We start from the raw sequence: 16028 nt of genomic DNA, 5'->3' as shown, positions 1-16028 counted from the left end.
TTGAAAAAGTCTATATTTGATTAAAAAAAACAAAGGCGGAGAATTTTTCCCCGCGGAATCCCCGCGGGGAATCTCCGCCCTGTTCCCGTGGGAAAATTCGTGGGGACGGGGATGGCTTCCTCGTCTCTGCCCCGCCCCGTGGATATCTCTAGTGTCGAGTCATCATTTCATCCCACGCCATCATCTACCGCTTGCAATTCACACCGGAGAAAAGAGAGGGAGAGGAAGGAGAAAAGAGAGGAAAGAGGAAGAAATGAATGTGAATTATGTGGAGAGAATATATGAAATATATTATAAGGGAGAGAGAATATAATGGGAGAAAGTATGCATGGAGAAGAGAGAAATAAATAAATAAATATTATATATATAATAACCATAGGGAGACCAATAGATTTGTTTATTATTATTTTTTTTTTGTTGTTAAAAAATGAAAGGTTGACGATATTAACATAATATGTATCTATTCTTTACATCTAAAAATCCCTAAATTTTATATGGAGTTGGGATTTGTATTTACAAATTTGGGCCTGCAAAAGCCCATCTCCCAAACATGTGCTTCTCAAAAGCCTAGCCCATCCCCGAACAACCTCTTAAGAAGTCAAAACGTTGTCGTAGAGAAGCGTAAACGACGGGCAGGGAGAAGAAATTAACTGCCTTCACGTTTACTCCACAGTTCGGTTGCCAGATTCAAAAGGAATAAGGAAGGAAAAAAAAAAAAGAAAAAAGAAAAGAAAAGAAAAGAAAAACTAATACAACAAAACAGCAAAAGGGTTCTTGAGATATTTACTCAAACGCTCCATCATTCCATTTAATTTCTTCTGAGATTTTGGAAAATTTGAGCGAAATCTTTAGGTAAGAGACTACAATGGAGGAAGAGAAGAAGCCACTGAGGGCGGCGACGGAGCCTCCTAACAAGCAAGTTCAAGAGATTGAAGAAGAAAGCAGAGCAAATGAAGAACCATCTTCAAAAAGTAGCGTAGGAGGAGGAGGAGGCTGGGGAGGTTGGGGATTCTCTGCGTTTTCTGTTCTCTCAGATCTCCAGAAAGCCGCCGAAGAGATCTCTCGAAATGTATGCGTATTGTGTCTGTCTTTATTACTAGTTCAACGTTGTTGTATTTGCGTGAATTAGGTTGTGGAAGTTGCTTGGTTATTGAAATTTCTGTTGTTAGGATCATCAGGCGGTTTCGTTTCTAATTGAGAGGTTTAAGTACTGAATCTGATTATTAGTCTATAACGCGTTCTGTGTTGGGGGAATTCCGTTTGGTGTCAGGCATTTTGGTTGCGGTGCTGAAATTAGAGATAAAGTCGATTATGTTTTGGTGTACATAGTTTAGGAGCCTTTGATTACCAACTTGTTTATGATTTTTTTTCATGTAAATCAATGTTCAATTCAATAACTGACTTTATCAGAACGCTTTCATGTGATCTTATTAATTTTTGTTGTTATTTTATAATGATAAAGAAGCAATTTTCTGTCATAGCGTGTTGAGTTTTCTGCGATGTAAGTTGGGGAAACAATTGTCTTATTATGATGTTATCAACTGAAGGAGCAAAATGTTGGTTAGTTACCCTTTTTTTTTCTGGTTCGTGTGTGTGTGAACAATTGCAGGCTGCTGCTGCTGCTCAGACAGCTGCTAAAAGCATTGTAGACTTGAACAATGAAGATGAACATGTGGAGCCTTCCAAGGAGAAAGAAGTAGAAGATTCTGCAGCTGAAAGTGAAAGTGAAGACGAGAATGATAAGCTCCGAAAATCTGCCTTGGATAAATTAGAGAAGGCCAGCGAGGATTCAGTTTTTGGCCAGGCAAGTTATATAAGAATAGGGTTGCACAATGACATAATCTTGTCTTTCGATGGATGAAATTCTTTGTATTTTAATTTCCATGGATTGAACAGACAAATTCTGTATATGATTATTCTCTTGCACCCACATTGATAAGAACCTAGTGGAATTAATGTTAACTAACTGTGAGAAAGTCCGCAGATATCTGTAGCACACAAACCAAAAAACTCAATACTAGAGTTAACTCGAGTAAAACTTAGAGACTGATGTGTTTGATTTCTGGTTTTCCATCCTCAAGGGGATCCATGATGATATCACACATGCTAGATATCCATGCCACAAATGCCCAATATAGCTCCATGTTTTCTAGCTTTATATTGCCCTACCTGTCTTCTTGCTTTTAATATAATGTCATGTTTTCTCAAATCTTTTTTGATATTTTGTTTTCGATTAAATTCAATATACCTTGTCTATTTCCCGAACACCTACTTTTTATACCAGGTGTAGACATAGAGAGTAACTATGAATTAACTCAGTCATTAATGATTATACTAGTGATTGATTAAATGATTATGTGGTACTTGATCCCAATGTGATAGCTCTTGCTATCCATTCTGGTCTTGCAATTAAGAATTTGGGGGTGGCAACTTAGTCATCTCTCATTTCATTAATTACAGGGCTTAAAGGTTCTGGATACTTCTGTGGAGAATATAGCTTCAGGAGCATGGAAAGCCCTGGGAAGTGCATTGAGAGGGGGCAGTGATTTCGTTCACAAGTATGTCTATCTTGTTTAATGGTAGTTTGAAGTTTAAACACATTAGACAACTTGGCAAATGTTTTTCTTGGATGACCATGTGCTGCAGTAGCTCTGAATTGAAAATGCATATAAATTTGCAAATTTGTCTAAAGTTGTGATGGATTAATGTCTTGTTGAGTTTGGATTTGCTTTGAATTCAAATGATAAAAGTTCCCATGGATAAAGTTCTAATGATAAAAGTTAAAGCTTATTTCGTTTTTGTATCTTGCATTTTAAGCCTTAGTCTCTTTTCACCTCTTCACTGAGAAAAGTCGTTTCCTTTTCAAAAAATGATAAAAGTTAAAAGGTTGAATTATGAATGTGCCTCTACTGCACTAACACTCTATCATCTCGTTGCTTTGTGTTTCTCTTCCTTCTTCCCCTTTTAATTTTAATGTTTAAGGAAGTAATATTCTATAGTTGTTCCCTAGGCTTGAGAATTCAGCTGCAAATATTGCAGAAACCATTCAACATCAAGGAATACCAGCAGCAGCTGGTTCTGTTGCACCATCATTGTTGGAGGTGTGTATCCCTTATCATTTTCCCTTCTCAAATAATGCTCTTTCTTAATTTATCAATTGATAAATTACTTTCTAAAATAATATCATGAATTTAAGTGTAGTTCACCAACACACTGAACTTATGCATGTTCATAGGTCCAGTGTACTATTTACATTACTATTGAAGAAATAATTTTCACTACTTTGACATTACTTGAATAATTACATTACTATTGAAGAAATAATTTTCGCTACTTTGACATTACTTGAATAATTAAACTATAGACTATAGATGCTAACATGAGCTTACCTCAACTGCTTAAAACATTATACCATCAATTTCAAAGTTAGAGGTTCAAATCTCCACCACCACGTGTTGAACTTAAAAAAAAAAATCATTAAACTAGGTAGGACTAGGATACATTTTTGGGAAAAAAATTTGTTTCTTTATATTAATATTATATAGATATATATATATATAAGTCTTTTAATTTTTTTCTTTTCTCCTGTAAGCCAAAGTAAAAGTAGTACAAAAGTAAGTTAAATAGTGTGTTAAAAATAACCAAAGAAAAGCTTGAAAAATCATTTACTCCAGGACTAGGATACATTTTTGGTAACAAAAATTTGTTTCTTTATATTAATATTATATAGATATATATATAAGTCTTTTAGTTTTTTTCTTTTCTCCTGTAAGCCAAAGTAAAAGTAGTACAAAAGTAAGTTAAATAGTGTGTTAAAAATAACCAAAGAAAAGCTTGAAAAATCATTTACTCCCTTTACACTCACCATCATAATTTAGTTCTTAAAAACTTTGTTATTTTTTCTGATTGAATCCCCCGAGAAATAGCTAAATCTGAATTCTGTCTGATCTTCTTCTCTTTTGACTTTTCTTATGATCTGAGATTTTATTTGTGTTACAGAGAGGGAAGGCTCTCACGACAAAGGGAATGGAAGTTCTTGAGCTCGTTGGGAGGGAAACCATGGATTTACTGATTACAGAGACTGGCATTGAAATTGAGAAGGCCTCTAATGAGAGCGAACCACATGCCGAGGAGGATCATTTAGAAGATGATGAAGTGACATTTGATCGATGCTTTTATATATATGGAGGTCCAGAACAGTTAGAGGTCACTTTCTAATCTGGGAAGTTAAATAATTATATTATGGTGCTACTCTATTAAACCAGTACAACTTTTTTGCAGGAGTTGGAGGCCCTGTCCAACCACTATACTTTATTATATAACCGAAGGAAAGGAAAATTATCTCAGGACCAGAAATCTGTATATGATGGAAAGCTTAAACAGGTCCAACAAATTTTCAGTTTGAGTAATGAAATTGAAGGCAGCAGTTTAAAATCAGGAAAAGGTAAAAATTTAGTAGTTGGGGAAGAGGGAAATGATGAGATGAAGAGTTTATATGATTCTAGTGTCAGCAAGGCTGCTGAAATGGCCGCAGGGTAAAATTTTCCTTAAAATGCTTATGCTGAATTTTTATTTCACATTTATTATACTGAACGAAGTTCATGGGCACTCTTGTAGTGTATGCAAATGCCTTAGGCCCTTAATGGTTTTTATCACTTGCAGGTATGGAAGTTCCATAGTCGAACTTGCTGTTCCTGAAATAATGCAAAAGACTGTCGACAGATTAGAATCACTTCATTCGGAAGGCATCCACGTGAGATATGCACAGTTTCTTTTTTTTATTATGACACTGTGTGTAAACATTCCAGCTGAGACATTCAGCATTAATTCTATGACACTGTTTGTAAGCATTCCAGCTGATATTTAACCTCAGATATGGTGCGGTGATATTTGACTATAAGTTTATTATATTTGCATTTGCAGAGACTCTCAGAAATGTGTTATTTTGCGGTGTCTCAATTGCTGGTGCTAGGAAAATCCATAATAACAAATGCTAACAAAGTTGAGGATGATGAGGATGATGTAAAAATCCAATGGCCCGAAGATTCTGTTGAAAAAGCAGAAATCATTAGATTAAAGGCTCTATCCATGGCAGGATATGTAGATGCACTATCCAAAAGCTTCATTACAGGTTGGCCTTCTTTTTATCATCCGTTTTAATTCTGATTTTACTATCCTTCTATTTCGCTAATATGAGATGATTTTCCTCGTGTGCCTGCTTATCCCTCATACTTGAGTTTTCTATGTTTATTATGTCTTATTGTAATTCGAACATTAGTCTCTTTTTATTTTGTCATTGAAAAGTCTTGTTTCTGTTTAAAGAAAGGCATGATCTTTCTCGACTAATTGCCATACTCAGTATATTTTCCCTATAATCATTATATCCTGTATTACTTGATTCTAAGTTTTATACTTTGCAAGCTTTTATTAACTAATAAGGCATTACCTCAGAAAAATCTCGGGACTGCCTTTAGGCTTTCGAAGAATTGAAGATGGGAAAGTGGAAATCATTCTTGATTCCGATCTATATCCACGTTCATCCCTTCATCAGATACAAACATGAAATTCTTTTTAGGCTGCATTTTTCTCGTCTTTTTACTATTAAATCCTTTTCTTTTTCTTTTTAAACATGCCTTTCATATTAATTATGATCTGGCTTGTTTAGTACATACAACCTGAATCTCAATGCTCTCTTCAGGCCTTTCTGACGTGTCAAAATCGTATCAAGCTGCCATGAGCACTGCCCCTGCCGAGTTTCACAAAAGTACTCAAACATCAGTACAAGACAAGGCCAACGCCTTCTCCGAGCATCTTCGCGCCGATCAAACCACAGCTTTCTGCAAAATCCAGGACGGGCTTCAATACTTGTCTTATCTTGTTCTCTCAACCTCAATGCCATCTGCTTGAAGAATCGTAGACCCCAAACATTTTCGTGAGCATTCCCTAGTTACTGTAAATAGTTGCAATGCAGATTGAGTTTGATCCCTACCCGCTTACCGTAAACTTTGTGCAGCGGCATCGACATTGAAACTCATAAATTTGGAGCAAAGGTTTTTCTATTTGATCCAAGTTTCTACTGGTATGTTTCAATTTTTTAGTGGAACAACCACTGTCAAGACTTTTGTGGAAGATTGGCAGGGAAGAGAAAACAACAATTGCTCTTGCCGCCTGCCTCTTTTTTTTCTTTTTCCCATTTTTTTCTCAACAATATCGGGAGAAAAAGTCAAATCATATCAAAACTCAGAGGTTATAGTACAAACACTATTATAATTGTGCTATGCTCATTTTAGCTGTAGTCTTCATGCTGCGGGAATGAAGAAATATATCAAAATGGAAACACGGGTTCAAACTTTAAGTACTAAATTTTGTGATAGGGTTATAATGTTTACGAAAGCAAGGATCTATTTAACTTCCTCTCATTGTCTTCGAGGTTATGGATGTTGGGATTAGAGGTGTAAGTGATAAAGCAAAGTCAATTTAGGTCAACATGAATATAGATTGATCAACATAAAACATGAAATATTGGTCAAGAGGACAAAGCAAGTCAATTTAAGTCCGTTCATAACTAACCTCGATGTTAGGAAAATAAAAGATCATTATTCAGTTTTATTATTGATGGATCAACAACGATATTAGAAAAATAAAAGATCCTTACTCAATTTTTTGTCTTTTTTTTAACATCAAGTTGATAGAATGGATGGAACGACGAAATCTAGTAGAATTGAATCAAGAGGTTATAAAAATCGATTTATAATTCTTATACTATAGGAATTGTAGCACTTCTACTATTTTTTAGTAACAATTTCAATTTTAGTTTCATGTTTTGAAATTTATGTTAGATTCCTTTCAATCTTTTTGTAATGATTTTCACCTTATTTGGAAAAACAAAAAAATACTTAGCTTCTAGTAAGATTCTGAACAAGGTCAAGTTTTGAGTTTAGTTTTCATCAGGTTTTTAAGTTTTAGAAGGTTACATTTATACCTTTGAGTATAAATAAGTTCATTTATCTTATTATTGGTATGGATAACATTAATGATACTTTGTTGATAATTTTGTTCTATTTTGTAGAGGTTTTTTTTTTTTTTTTTCTTTAACAATATAGTCACCATTTTATTGATTTCAAACCTACACATATATGAAAATGTCGAAGAAAATATAGACATGTCAAGTGGATTTTTAGACCATAATTATTATGTTACAAAACTAACTTGATTTGACCTTAAAAAAGAAGAAAAGAAAAAGGAACTTGATTTTTTTTCATAACTATTTTATTTTTTGATTGAAATATTATTTTGGCCTTTGTACTTTGGATTTAGTTCCAATTCAGTGTATATACTTTCAAATGCCCAAATTTAGTATTTATACTTTTAATAAAGTTTAAATGTAGTCCAATGTTATTAGTTTACTATATGTTTTTTTTAGGTATATATTATCATAGTTTATCGTAGATTTCCTTTTAGAAAGATAGTATATAGTACCATTCCTTCGATAAATTTTGAAAAGTATGCATATATTGCCTATCCTTACATGAAACTTGTTCTTATTATTTAATAGGATAAAAAATGACTTCAAAAAATTAAATTTAAGATTTACGAATTGTTTCTAAAACATATTTAAGATTTATCCAGGGGAAGTTGCACGTATTCCATACTTCCCATTTCTTTTATTCACAATTTTTTTTAAAAAAAAATTATGTCACGTAGCACAATCTCATTGGATGCTGATCGAGTTGCAAAAAGATGTATGCAGCCGATTGCTCCTAAGTTTTTTTCTTTTATCAAAAGTACATTTATTGATCGACTATAGTTGAATGAAATCTATCATACATGACTTGTTATTATTAACTTTTGACGAATATATACATATTTTTGTTTCAAATCACTATGAACTTCTAATGAAGGATTGATTTCAAATCACTATGAACTTCTAATGAATGATTGATTTCAAATCTTATTTTTAAGTAATGATTCTTTTATATTTATTTAACTGCGCCATATTTTTAATTTTCAATTAGCAAACTAAAACTTATTTTATTTTATTTTTTTTACTATTAAAGCACAAAATTTTAAATACATTTTAAATCTCACATTCAAGAGAAAACAAAAAAATAAAATTTAAAATCAATTTTCTTACGGTCAAATCGAATCCAAGGCAGGTTTTCATTTTATTTTGAATAAAGAAAAGGAAAAGTTTCTTCGTGTCAGTTAAAAGACTAATTTTCCCGCAAGAAACCACAAATTTGGTTAACGACAAATCTTCATCTTCTCCATCAACCATGTCAATTACTGCAAATCCGTCCACATTCATTCCTCCTCTCTCCTTAACAATGGTGATGATCCCACCAACCATTTCTTCCAACTTACAATTTCATCCTAAACCCTTCAAGGCATCCATAGAATCTCAGCCGCCATGGGAGAGACCTTGGCCATGGATTCCACCTTCATCCAACCCATCGAGCACCGCCCCAAGCTCGAACCTCTCAACCCCATTAACGAAGAAGTTCCAACCATAGATCTCTCCATCTCCCTCTCTCGCACCACCCAACAGCTCGTCTCTGAAATAGCCTCTGCCTGCCAGAACTGGGGTTTCTTCCAGGTAATCAACCATGGAGTTCCTCTCGAGCTGCTCGCGCGAATTAAGAAAACAGCCAAGTTGTTTTTTGATCAGACAGTGGAGGAGAAGAGGAAGGTGAAGAGAGATGCAGCTAACGCTATGGGATTCCATGACGGTGAGAATACGAAAAACGTTAGGGATTGGAAGGAGGTGTTTGATTTCTTGGTTAAGGATGAGACTTTCATTCCGGCTTCACATGACCCAAATGACAAGAAATTGAGGGTATTGCGTAATCAGTGGCCGCAATATCCCCCTGGGTTTAGGTACTTTTCATTTCTGTTCAAATTGTTCCTTGTGTTGGATGAAATGCATACCGATCAGATTTCATATCGTAGAAATTTAGTTCATGTTTTGTTATCTATATTTGGATTGCTTGAAAGAGAATTAAGGGAATTGTTGTTGAGTTTGGGAAACTGGCACACCAACTGTTTGTATAAATTTCCCTGTAAAACTGTGATCTTGTATTTCTTTCTTATGGTTGAGTGTGAAATTGTTAAAAGCACTTTTATCGTATTCAAAATCACTTTGAAACACATATTTAATCACTCAAAATTAATTTAATATTTAATTTACACATTTAAATGTAATTTTATATCATCAAAATTGGTTTTGAATAATTAAAAACATGTTTAAAGTGATTTTACTATCTAAGAATCACTTCCAAACATGCCCTTTGTCTACTGCCGGAGGAACTTGTTATTGTGTTGCCTTATGGTATTAGGGAAATTGCGTGTTGGTTTTCTTGAACAGGGAAACATGCGAGGACTATGCAAGAGAGTTGGAATTGCTAGCTCATAAGCTACTGGGGCTGATTTCTTTGAGTCTGGGGTTATCTGGTGCTGATGGACTGAAGGGCTATTTCAACGACGAGCAGACGAGCTTGGTGAGGTTGAATCACTATCCTCCATGTCCGTCTCCGGATCTCGTGCTTGGTGTTGGCCGTCACAAAGATGCTGGTGCCTTGACAATCCTGGCTCAAGATGGTGTTGGAGGGCTGCAAGTGAAGAGAAAATCAGATGAAGAATGGATTCCTGTCAAACCAGTCCCAAATGCATTTATTGTCAACATTGGTGATGTTGTTCAAGTATGTTGCATTTTATTTATTATATGCATAATGTAGACATGTATGCAATCTTCTTCGGCCATAGGTAAAAGAAAGAACACAACATTTTCCAATGAGCTCAAAAGGTGGCAAAGAGGGATTTCAGAGTTTCCTTCTCTATCCAATTCTTATCATTAGATTGGTTGTGTGACACCCGTAAAACTTCCTTAGCCTTTCACAATAGCTTACGACATAGAACCAGGAAGAGCTAATAGCAAAGAACCGTGAAATGATTTTCCAGTTGCTTAAAAACAAGACAATTGATTCCAAACAAGCTCAAACTCGTGTGGTAAATAGATTTTTGTGGCTGAAGAGATGAAGCATAATCCGAGTTCATGGTTGTGTGTGCAGGTTTGGAGCAATGACAAATATGAAAGTGTGGAGCACAGGGTGGTGGTGAATACTGAGAAAGAAAGGTTTTCTTTTCCATTCTTCTTCTTTCCAGCGCACCATATGATGGTGAAGCCATTGGAGGAGCTTGTGAATGAGCAAAACCCACCAAAGTACAGAGAATACAACTTTGGAAAGTTCTTTGCTTCCAGAAACCGCAGTGATTTCCAGAAGCAAAAAGTGGAAAATATTCAAATTGACCATTTTAGGTTGCCTTTGTGAATTGGTTAAGCTTTTGTCTTCCATTGCCTTGTATGTTCAAAAGTTAGATGATCCTCACCCATCTTTTATGTAAATATTGTTTGGATTTTCTGCATTATGTTTTAATAGTATAACTAGTGCACTTCGATAAAATTTATTAGAACTAGCTTATATTTGATCTTCGATCTAGTAAAATTTTATTTTACTAGAGTTATTAAAGATGTTAAGGGTGTGTTTGGTTTACCTTTCTAGTGTTTAATTTTGAAAACAAGTCATTTCACTATAAGAATTCTGGACAACCGACATTAAAGATAGTATTATAAAAGGTCTTTAATGTCGGTTTTAAACTGACATTGTACACCCTCTACAATATCGTTTAAAATTGACATTAAAGACCTTTTGTAACACGATCTTCAATGTCGGTTGTCGACCGACATTAAAGCCCTTTAATGTCAGTTTTAAACCATCCCTTTTTTTAAATGCCATTGTCAAATCCATTTTTAATGTCGGTCAAAAAGTTAAAAACGACATTATGTCTCGTGTTGGGTTGAAAATGCAGTCATTATTTTTATTAAAAAAATATAAAAAATTGTTCATTGTAATGTGTGCTTGTTATATTCTTTATCCAAATCAACTTCATATGGTTTATATAGCAAATTCCAACTTATCAACCATGAAGTATACATATATATTTTGCATTGATCAAGTAATACATACTAAGTTGTATACAAGAATAGCATTCAAAATAAATAAATTACAAAATGGTTAAAATGATTAAAAATAAGCTGAAGATAAATGAAAGTGTTCAACGATGTCTTCCCAAGTTTTCTGATGTCAATTTTTGGAGCTAGGGGCTATTCTCCCACCTACAAAGTAGATAAAACAACAATTTGAACAAATAAGTAAGAAACAACAATTTGAACAAATAAGTAAATCAAGGATCATGTTAGCATGCAAGAAAATAGACTCTAGTAGGTAGAATTCTACTTACCTAAGTGTTTTAAAAGTGCTTCTCAAACAATCAAGAAATCAAGTTTTTTACTCTATATTTTGAAAAATTTCGACAACATAACAACGTTACCACAACAAAACAGAAAATTTACCTTGAACCTGTTCAAAGAAACACACTTCCAATAATATTTCACAACCACTTATTCTCAACAGAATACCAAAATTCTCAAAAATCGAATATTCAATACTTCATAAAACGAATCCAACAAAACTTGTTAAAAACTAACCAACTATATTCAATGACAACTCATGTAAACTAAACAAATACTTATTATAAGTTCTCAATTCAAACATCTAATTAAGAACCAACTTAAATTTAAAACACTTTCAAATTCCAAATATTTGAAATAAGAAAAATTCGCCTTAGGCATCCAGAAAACATGACAACATTTTAAAGCTAGCAGAACAACAAGACCTTAAAACTTAGTTCTGGAAACAGGAATTTGATGGCATCTAAAAAGTACAAAGAAACTTCATAAAAGACTTGCACTTACAAGTAAATGATTCTTGAAGTAGTTGCATTCCTACAATTCAATCCACTCCAAGGGTACTCCATTGGCACACATGGATCTCCTTGCCAATCCATCTTTATCCCATAAGTTTGACTTGATATTGGTAATTGCATTCACTAATGATCCAAAGCAAAATCACAATAGTATTCTTTAACTTTCAATAAACTCAAAGAGTGCATTTAGAGAAGCATACCATCTCCTTGATTTGTTTCCAACTCTATTATGTCTTTCACGTAATATACCCAAGAAATAAGATCTCAGGCACAAAAAAGAAAAAAAAGAGAAAATACCTGTCGACAACAAAAATACCCAGGAAGAAGCTAGCAACGCAGAATAGAAAAATCCATATGGGAGAGAAGCCATTGGTGGGCTTATGAGGTTTGGTGAAACCCATTAGAGCCCAAAAGCTTCCAAAGCTCAATGCAGCGCTTCCAGGCTATTCTCTTGAGATTAAAAGCGTCAGAAAGAAGAATCAAAATGAACCCATGAAAGAAGAGGAGAAGAGAAACTATTACTTAGCTCACAAATAATAAGACACAAATACGTTACATACCAAAAGATTATGAGGCTTTACATCTCGATGACAAACTCTAGGAACAATGTGAATATAAGCTAGCCCCTTGAAGATCTAATAAACACATTAATTTAGTGTCGGAATGAAGATGGAAAAGAATAAAGAAAAAATGTCCTTAATGTTTGTCCTGCAAGACTTTCTTTATGGCAAAGGTCTCCCCAGTTTCCAATCACTTCACCTAAGAGGAGTATTAAGAAAATTCCAAATAGAAGTACAAAACAAAGGAAAGGAAAGGAAAGAAGTTTTATTTTGGTCACAACTTCAACAGATATAATGTATAGCAATGGACTTTGAAACAAATTAAATAAATCCTTATTTCTAAGTTTCATGTTGAAGGTTGTTGCTATTATAGGAAAATATTTGCTTGGGGACATAAGATACACTGCAAATTACTTACCAGTGTCGAAGATAGACACGACAAGATAAGATATCATTTCTCCATATCTTATCAATATTTTGACAACCATGATGATGAAAAGAAACATCCTTATTCCCTGATATTAGCAAAAATAAGCTAGCATTCAGTAGGAATTCTCATTGTGAAGTAACATTTTCTTTGGTCCAAATTTTTAAGCTTTTCTACATTGACTTCCATAATTATTCATGAATATTTTGGTATAACTAAATAGAATAGTTTTGAGTTGATTACTTCAAGTACTGTGAAGAAAACCAAATGCTGACTACAGAAGAACTAAGCACTCAAAGTTTATAATGAATTTATAGAATACAACTGTTTGGGGGCAATTCATGGCAGAAGACTTAAGAGAATTGTTACTAAAAGAAGAAACAGAGAAGATTTAAACATGTTTCCCTAGCAATGCTCATCCAAAAGTAAAAAAATGTCTTCTTAACTTTTAGGAGCTTAGATTTTCGATTTATCTCCAATTAAACTACTGCTAGCAAGAGCCAAGCTAATCCAAGTCTAGGTAAAACTTCAACAAAACAATAGTCAAAGGGTTAAAGCCAATTGATAAGAATAAATTCAGACAACAAACATGATTGCTTCTCAATTTTAGCCTATCAACTTATGCACTAATCACTAATCAGAATGGTGAAAGAAACAAGATCTTGATGAAAAAATAAATAAATAAAAGAATACAATAACCCCAAACAAAGTAGATGAAGAAGATGAAGAAAATTCAACTGCACAAACAAACAATTCCAAGAATTAGAAATAAACCAACCTGAAATAAGACTCTCTCACAAAACACTTGAAACCACACAAAATCATGTTCTTGTTATAAACAACCATACAAAAGCTCAAATCATATAATAAAAATCCAAAATATGCCAAAACATAAGCATAAGCATATGAAAAAGGAAAGGAGGAAATTAGCATCCAAATCTAAAACTCACATGATCCAATGACGACAAAAATGAAGAATCCAAGAAGAATAGGGCCAACAGGGTAGTCCTTTCCCTTCTTTGTAGCAGTCTCAGGCACAACCCCTCTTCAAAATGTTCTTCTCAAACCATTCCACCTTCCAATCCGCAATGCAGGTTAAACAAGAAAGAACAAAAGACTCGACGATGATAATGAAGAATTAACCTAACCCACAATGCATTCATTTAGACAAATAATGCATAAGCATAAACTACCAAAGGATGACTAAGAAATTCCACTACCATAAACTACTCATTGGAAACCATAAACAACTAAGCTATGACTACCATAACTGCAGGATAGTCACAACAATCCAACACTGAATCTAAATTCAAAACTTTAGAACAAATAAACTTTTAAGATAAGCTTTTTATAAATACTACATTATACTTGTTATTAATGTTGTTATGAAGTCTCTTTTGTGTTAGATGCACCTTCTCCACTTGTCAACCTTCTTAAAAGGAAAGAAAGGAAAAATGCAGAGATTAATCCCTAAACTAAATTCCAAGTATAAGATCAAAGCAAACTAAAAAAAAAAAAGAAAAAAGAAGAAAGAAAGGGAAAATGCAATAGGATGATCCAATGTAGAATCACAAAAAAAAAAAAAAAAAAAAAAAGCGGGAATGGGGGGAACTAAAAGTTGAAAGTCCTTACCATCACAACTCAATATGATTTAGCTCTTGCTTTGTTCATAGGCTGTTCCCTTAGAGATTGACGGACATGACAAGTGTGGCATTGTCTAAAACCTGACTTGACATTTGAAGGATGAAAACATTGTCTAAAACCTGACTTGACATTTGAAGGATGAAATAATGTACAAATAGCTTTTACATACGGGGCTTCTAATTAAAAACTCATAGTTATAAAAGGAAGAAATAGAGGATGAACTTTATGGGCTAAAAAGAAAGGAATTATCAAATATATACAAGAAGAAGTGATTGATGAAGACTTATAGAAAGTAGAGATTCTACATAGCTTAGCAGGTAAGCATGCAAAAGTTCTAGGCCAGCCTCTTGCTATTATATATGAAAGTGAACAAGATATTTTGCATTACAATACAAATACTTTCCTCTCTTTATTTGAGTGAACAATATCACACCAAATCAAAAAGGACATAACTCTATAGTTGATGCCTAAGCTAACAATCATTTACATTGGCAGAGAACTAAATTAAATCACACCATTCTTTTCATATTCTATGGACATAATCAACGAATTCCAAAGCAAAAGAATAAGGGAAAAAGAAGGGATTGAATACCTGTGTCCTGAATGATTTGATTACATGTATCAACAACTTGTCCCCTACTATCTGCCTCACTTTCTTTATCAACTCATGCCTTGAAATCTTATGATCCTAAAATTCAGAAGCTTAACAAAATGAGATCATCATAGACATAAAAAGTTATTTTTCAAAATGGAGAACAAAAGAATTGGCCATATAGACAAAATAAGATATCAAATTTTACATATCCTGTGGCCTTTGTGATACTTGGTGATCATAACAATTTCAGTAGTAGACAGAATCTTAGAGAGAACCGAAATCAAAGATGGAAATGGCATCAACAAATTTCAATTTTCAACAATCAAACACCTTAATCAACAAATTAGATTATCACGACATTAGAAACACAACGAACAAACACCTTAATCAACAAATTTTAATTTTCAATCCATTTTTCGCAATCAACCAAAATGAAAATCTTAAAAAAGAAAAAGCAAATACAACACAGAGAAAGGGCAAGCAAACAGTGAAAAAGTAATCTAATAACTCACTGAGTATGAGTAGAGAGAGATTGGGAGAAAGCTTTGAATCTACGGAATCTACAGACCCACCGGATCGGAAAAGCTGGATGGACGGACGACCAGAGGAGATCTACAGATCTACGGATGGCGACCCACCTCCACGACGGAATCTATGGACTCTACGAACGACGACCTCCACCATGCCAGTGACGACCCGCCAATGTCGGTGACCCAAATCTACAGATCCAACCAACGCCGATGACAGAGACCACAACAACGATCGGGAACCGTTATTGAAGACGACAGAGACCCACGACAACGCCCACAAAAACGATTGGACAACGCCCACGACAATGATTGGATGACAGAGACCCAAACAACGCCGGTGACGACAACGATCGGACAACAACAACTTTGGTAATTCGAGAAGAGAGGGTTTGGTAAGAGAGAGTGAAAGGAGAGAGAAGGTTTGACTGAAATGAAAGAGATTTTTTAAT

General features: G+C 34.1%; 2 protein-coding genes and 1 long non-coding RNA gene across 16 annotated transcripts; 2 read left to right on the top strand and 1 right to left on the bottom strand.

The window, feature by feature from the left end:
• Positions 1-621: 621 nt before the first annotated feature.
• LOC120078631 (BAT2 domain protein) lies at positions 622-6284 on the top strand. The gene is made up of 9 exons (XM_039032919.2): positions 622-1069; positions 1610-1804; positions 2461-2558; positions 3011-3101; positions 4000-4206; positions 4282-4535; positions 4663-4753; positions 4924-5131; positions 5699-6284. Exons 1-9 carry the CDS (start codon positions 866-868, stop codon positions 5905-5907), a joined length of 1557 nt encoding a protein of 518 aa, XP_038888847.1. The 5' UTR covers positions 622-865; the 3' UTR covers positions 5908-6284.
• Positions 6285-8205: 1921 nt separating this feature from the next.
• On the top strand, positions 8206-10460 carry LOC120078648 (2-oxoglutarate (2OG) and Fe(II)-dependent oxygenase superfamily protein). The gene is made up of 3 exons (XM_039032942.2): positions 8206-8877; positions 9365-9698; positions 10068-10460. The coding sequence occupies exons 1-3, from the start codon at positions 8411-8413 to the stop codon at positions 10326-10328; spliced, it is 1062 nt and encodes a 353-aa protein (XP_038888870.1). The 5' UTR covers positions 8206-8410; the 3' UTR covers positions 10329-10460.
• Positions 10461-10971: 511 nt separating this feature from the next.
• Positions 10972-16028, bottom strand: LOC120078649 (uncharacterized). Of its 14 annotated transcripts, XR_016529603.1 has the most exons (9): positions 15562-16025; positions 15047-15142; positions 14443-14573; positions 13761-13885; positions 12802-12898; positions 12384-12458; positions 12121-12273; positions 11813-11946; positions 10972-11173 (listed from the first exon to the last, which is right to left on the bottom strand). It is a non-coding gene; the product is annotated as an uncharacterized LOC120078649 (long non-coding RNA). The 14 variants fall into 14 exon arrangements; XR_016529595.1 differs by having other exon boundaries at positions 13761-14534; positions 15562-16027; XR_016529591.1 differs by having other exon boundaries at positions 12384-12898; positions 13761-14534; positions 15562-16027.

This window comes from Benincasa hispida, chromosome 5 (genome assembly GCF_027475165.1).
Source record: "Benincasa hispida cultivar pf3 chromosome 5, pf3_genome.v1.1, whole genome shotgun sequence".
NCBI classification, from domain to species: domain Eukaryota; kingdom Viridiplantae; phylum Streptophyta; class Magnoliopsida; order Cucurbitales; family Cucurbitaceae; genus Benincasa; species Benincasa hispida.
Note: the sequence above shows the minus strand (reverse complement) of the source record. Positions and strands in the feature narration are given on the sequence as shown.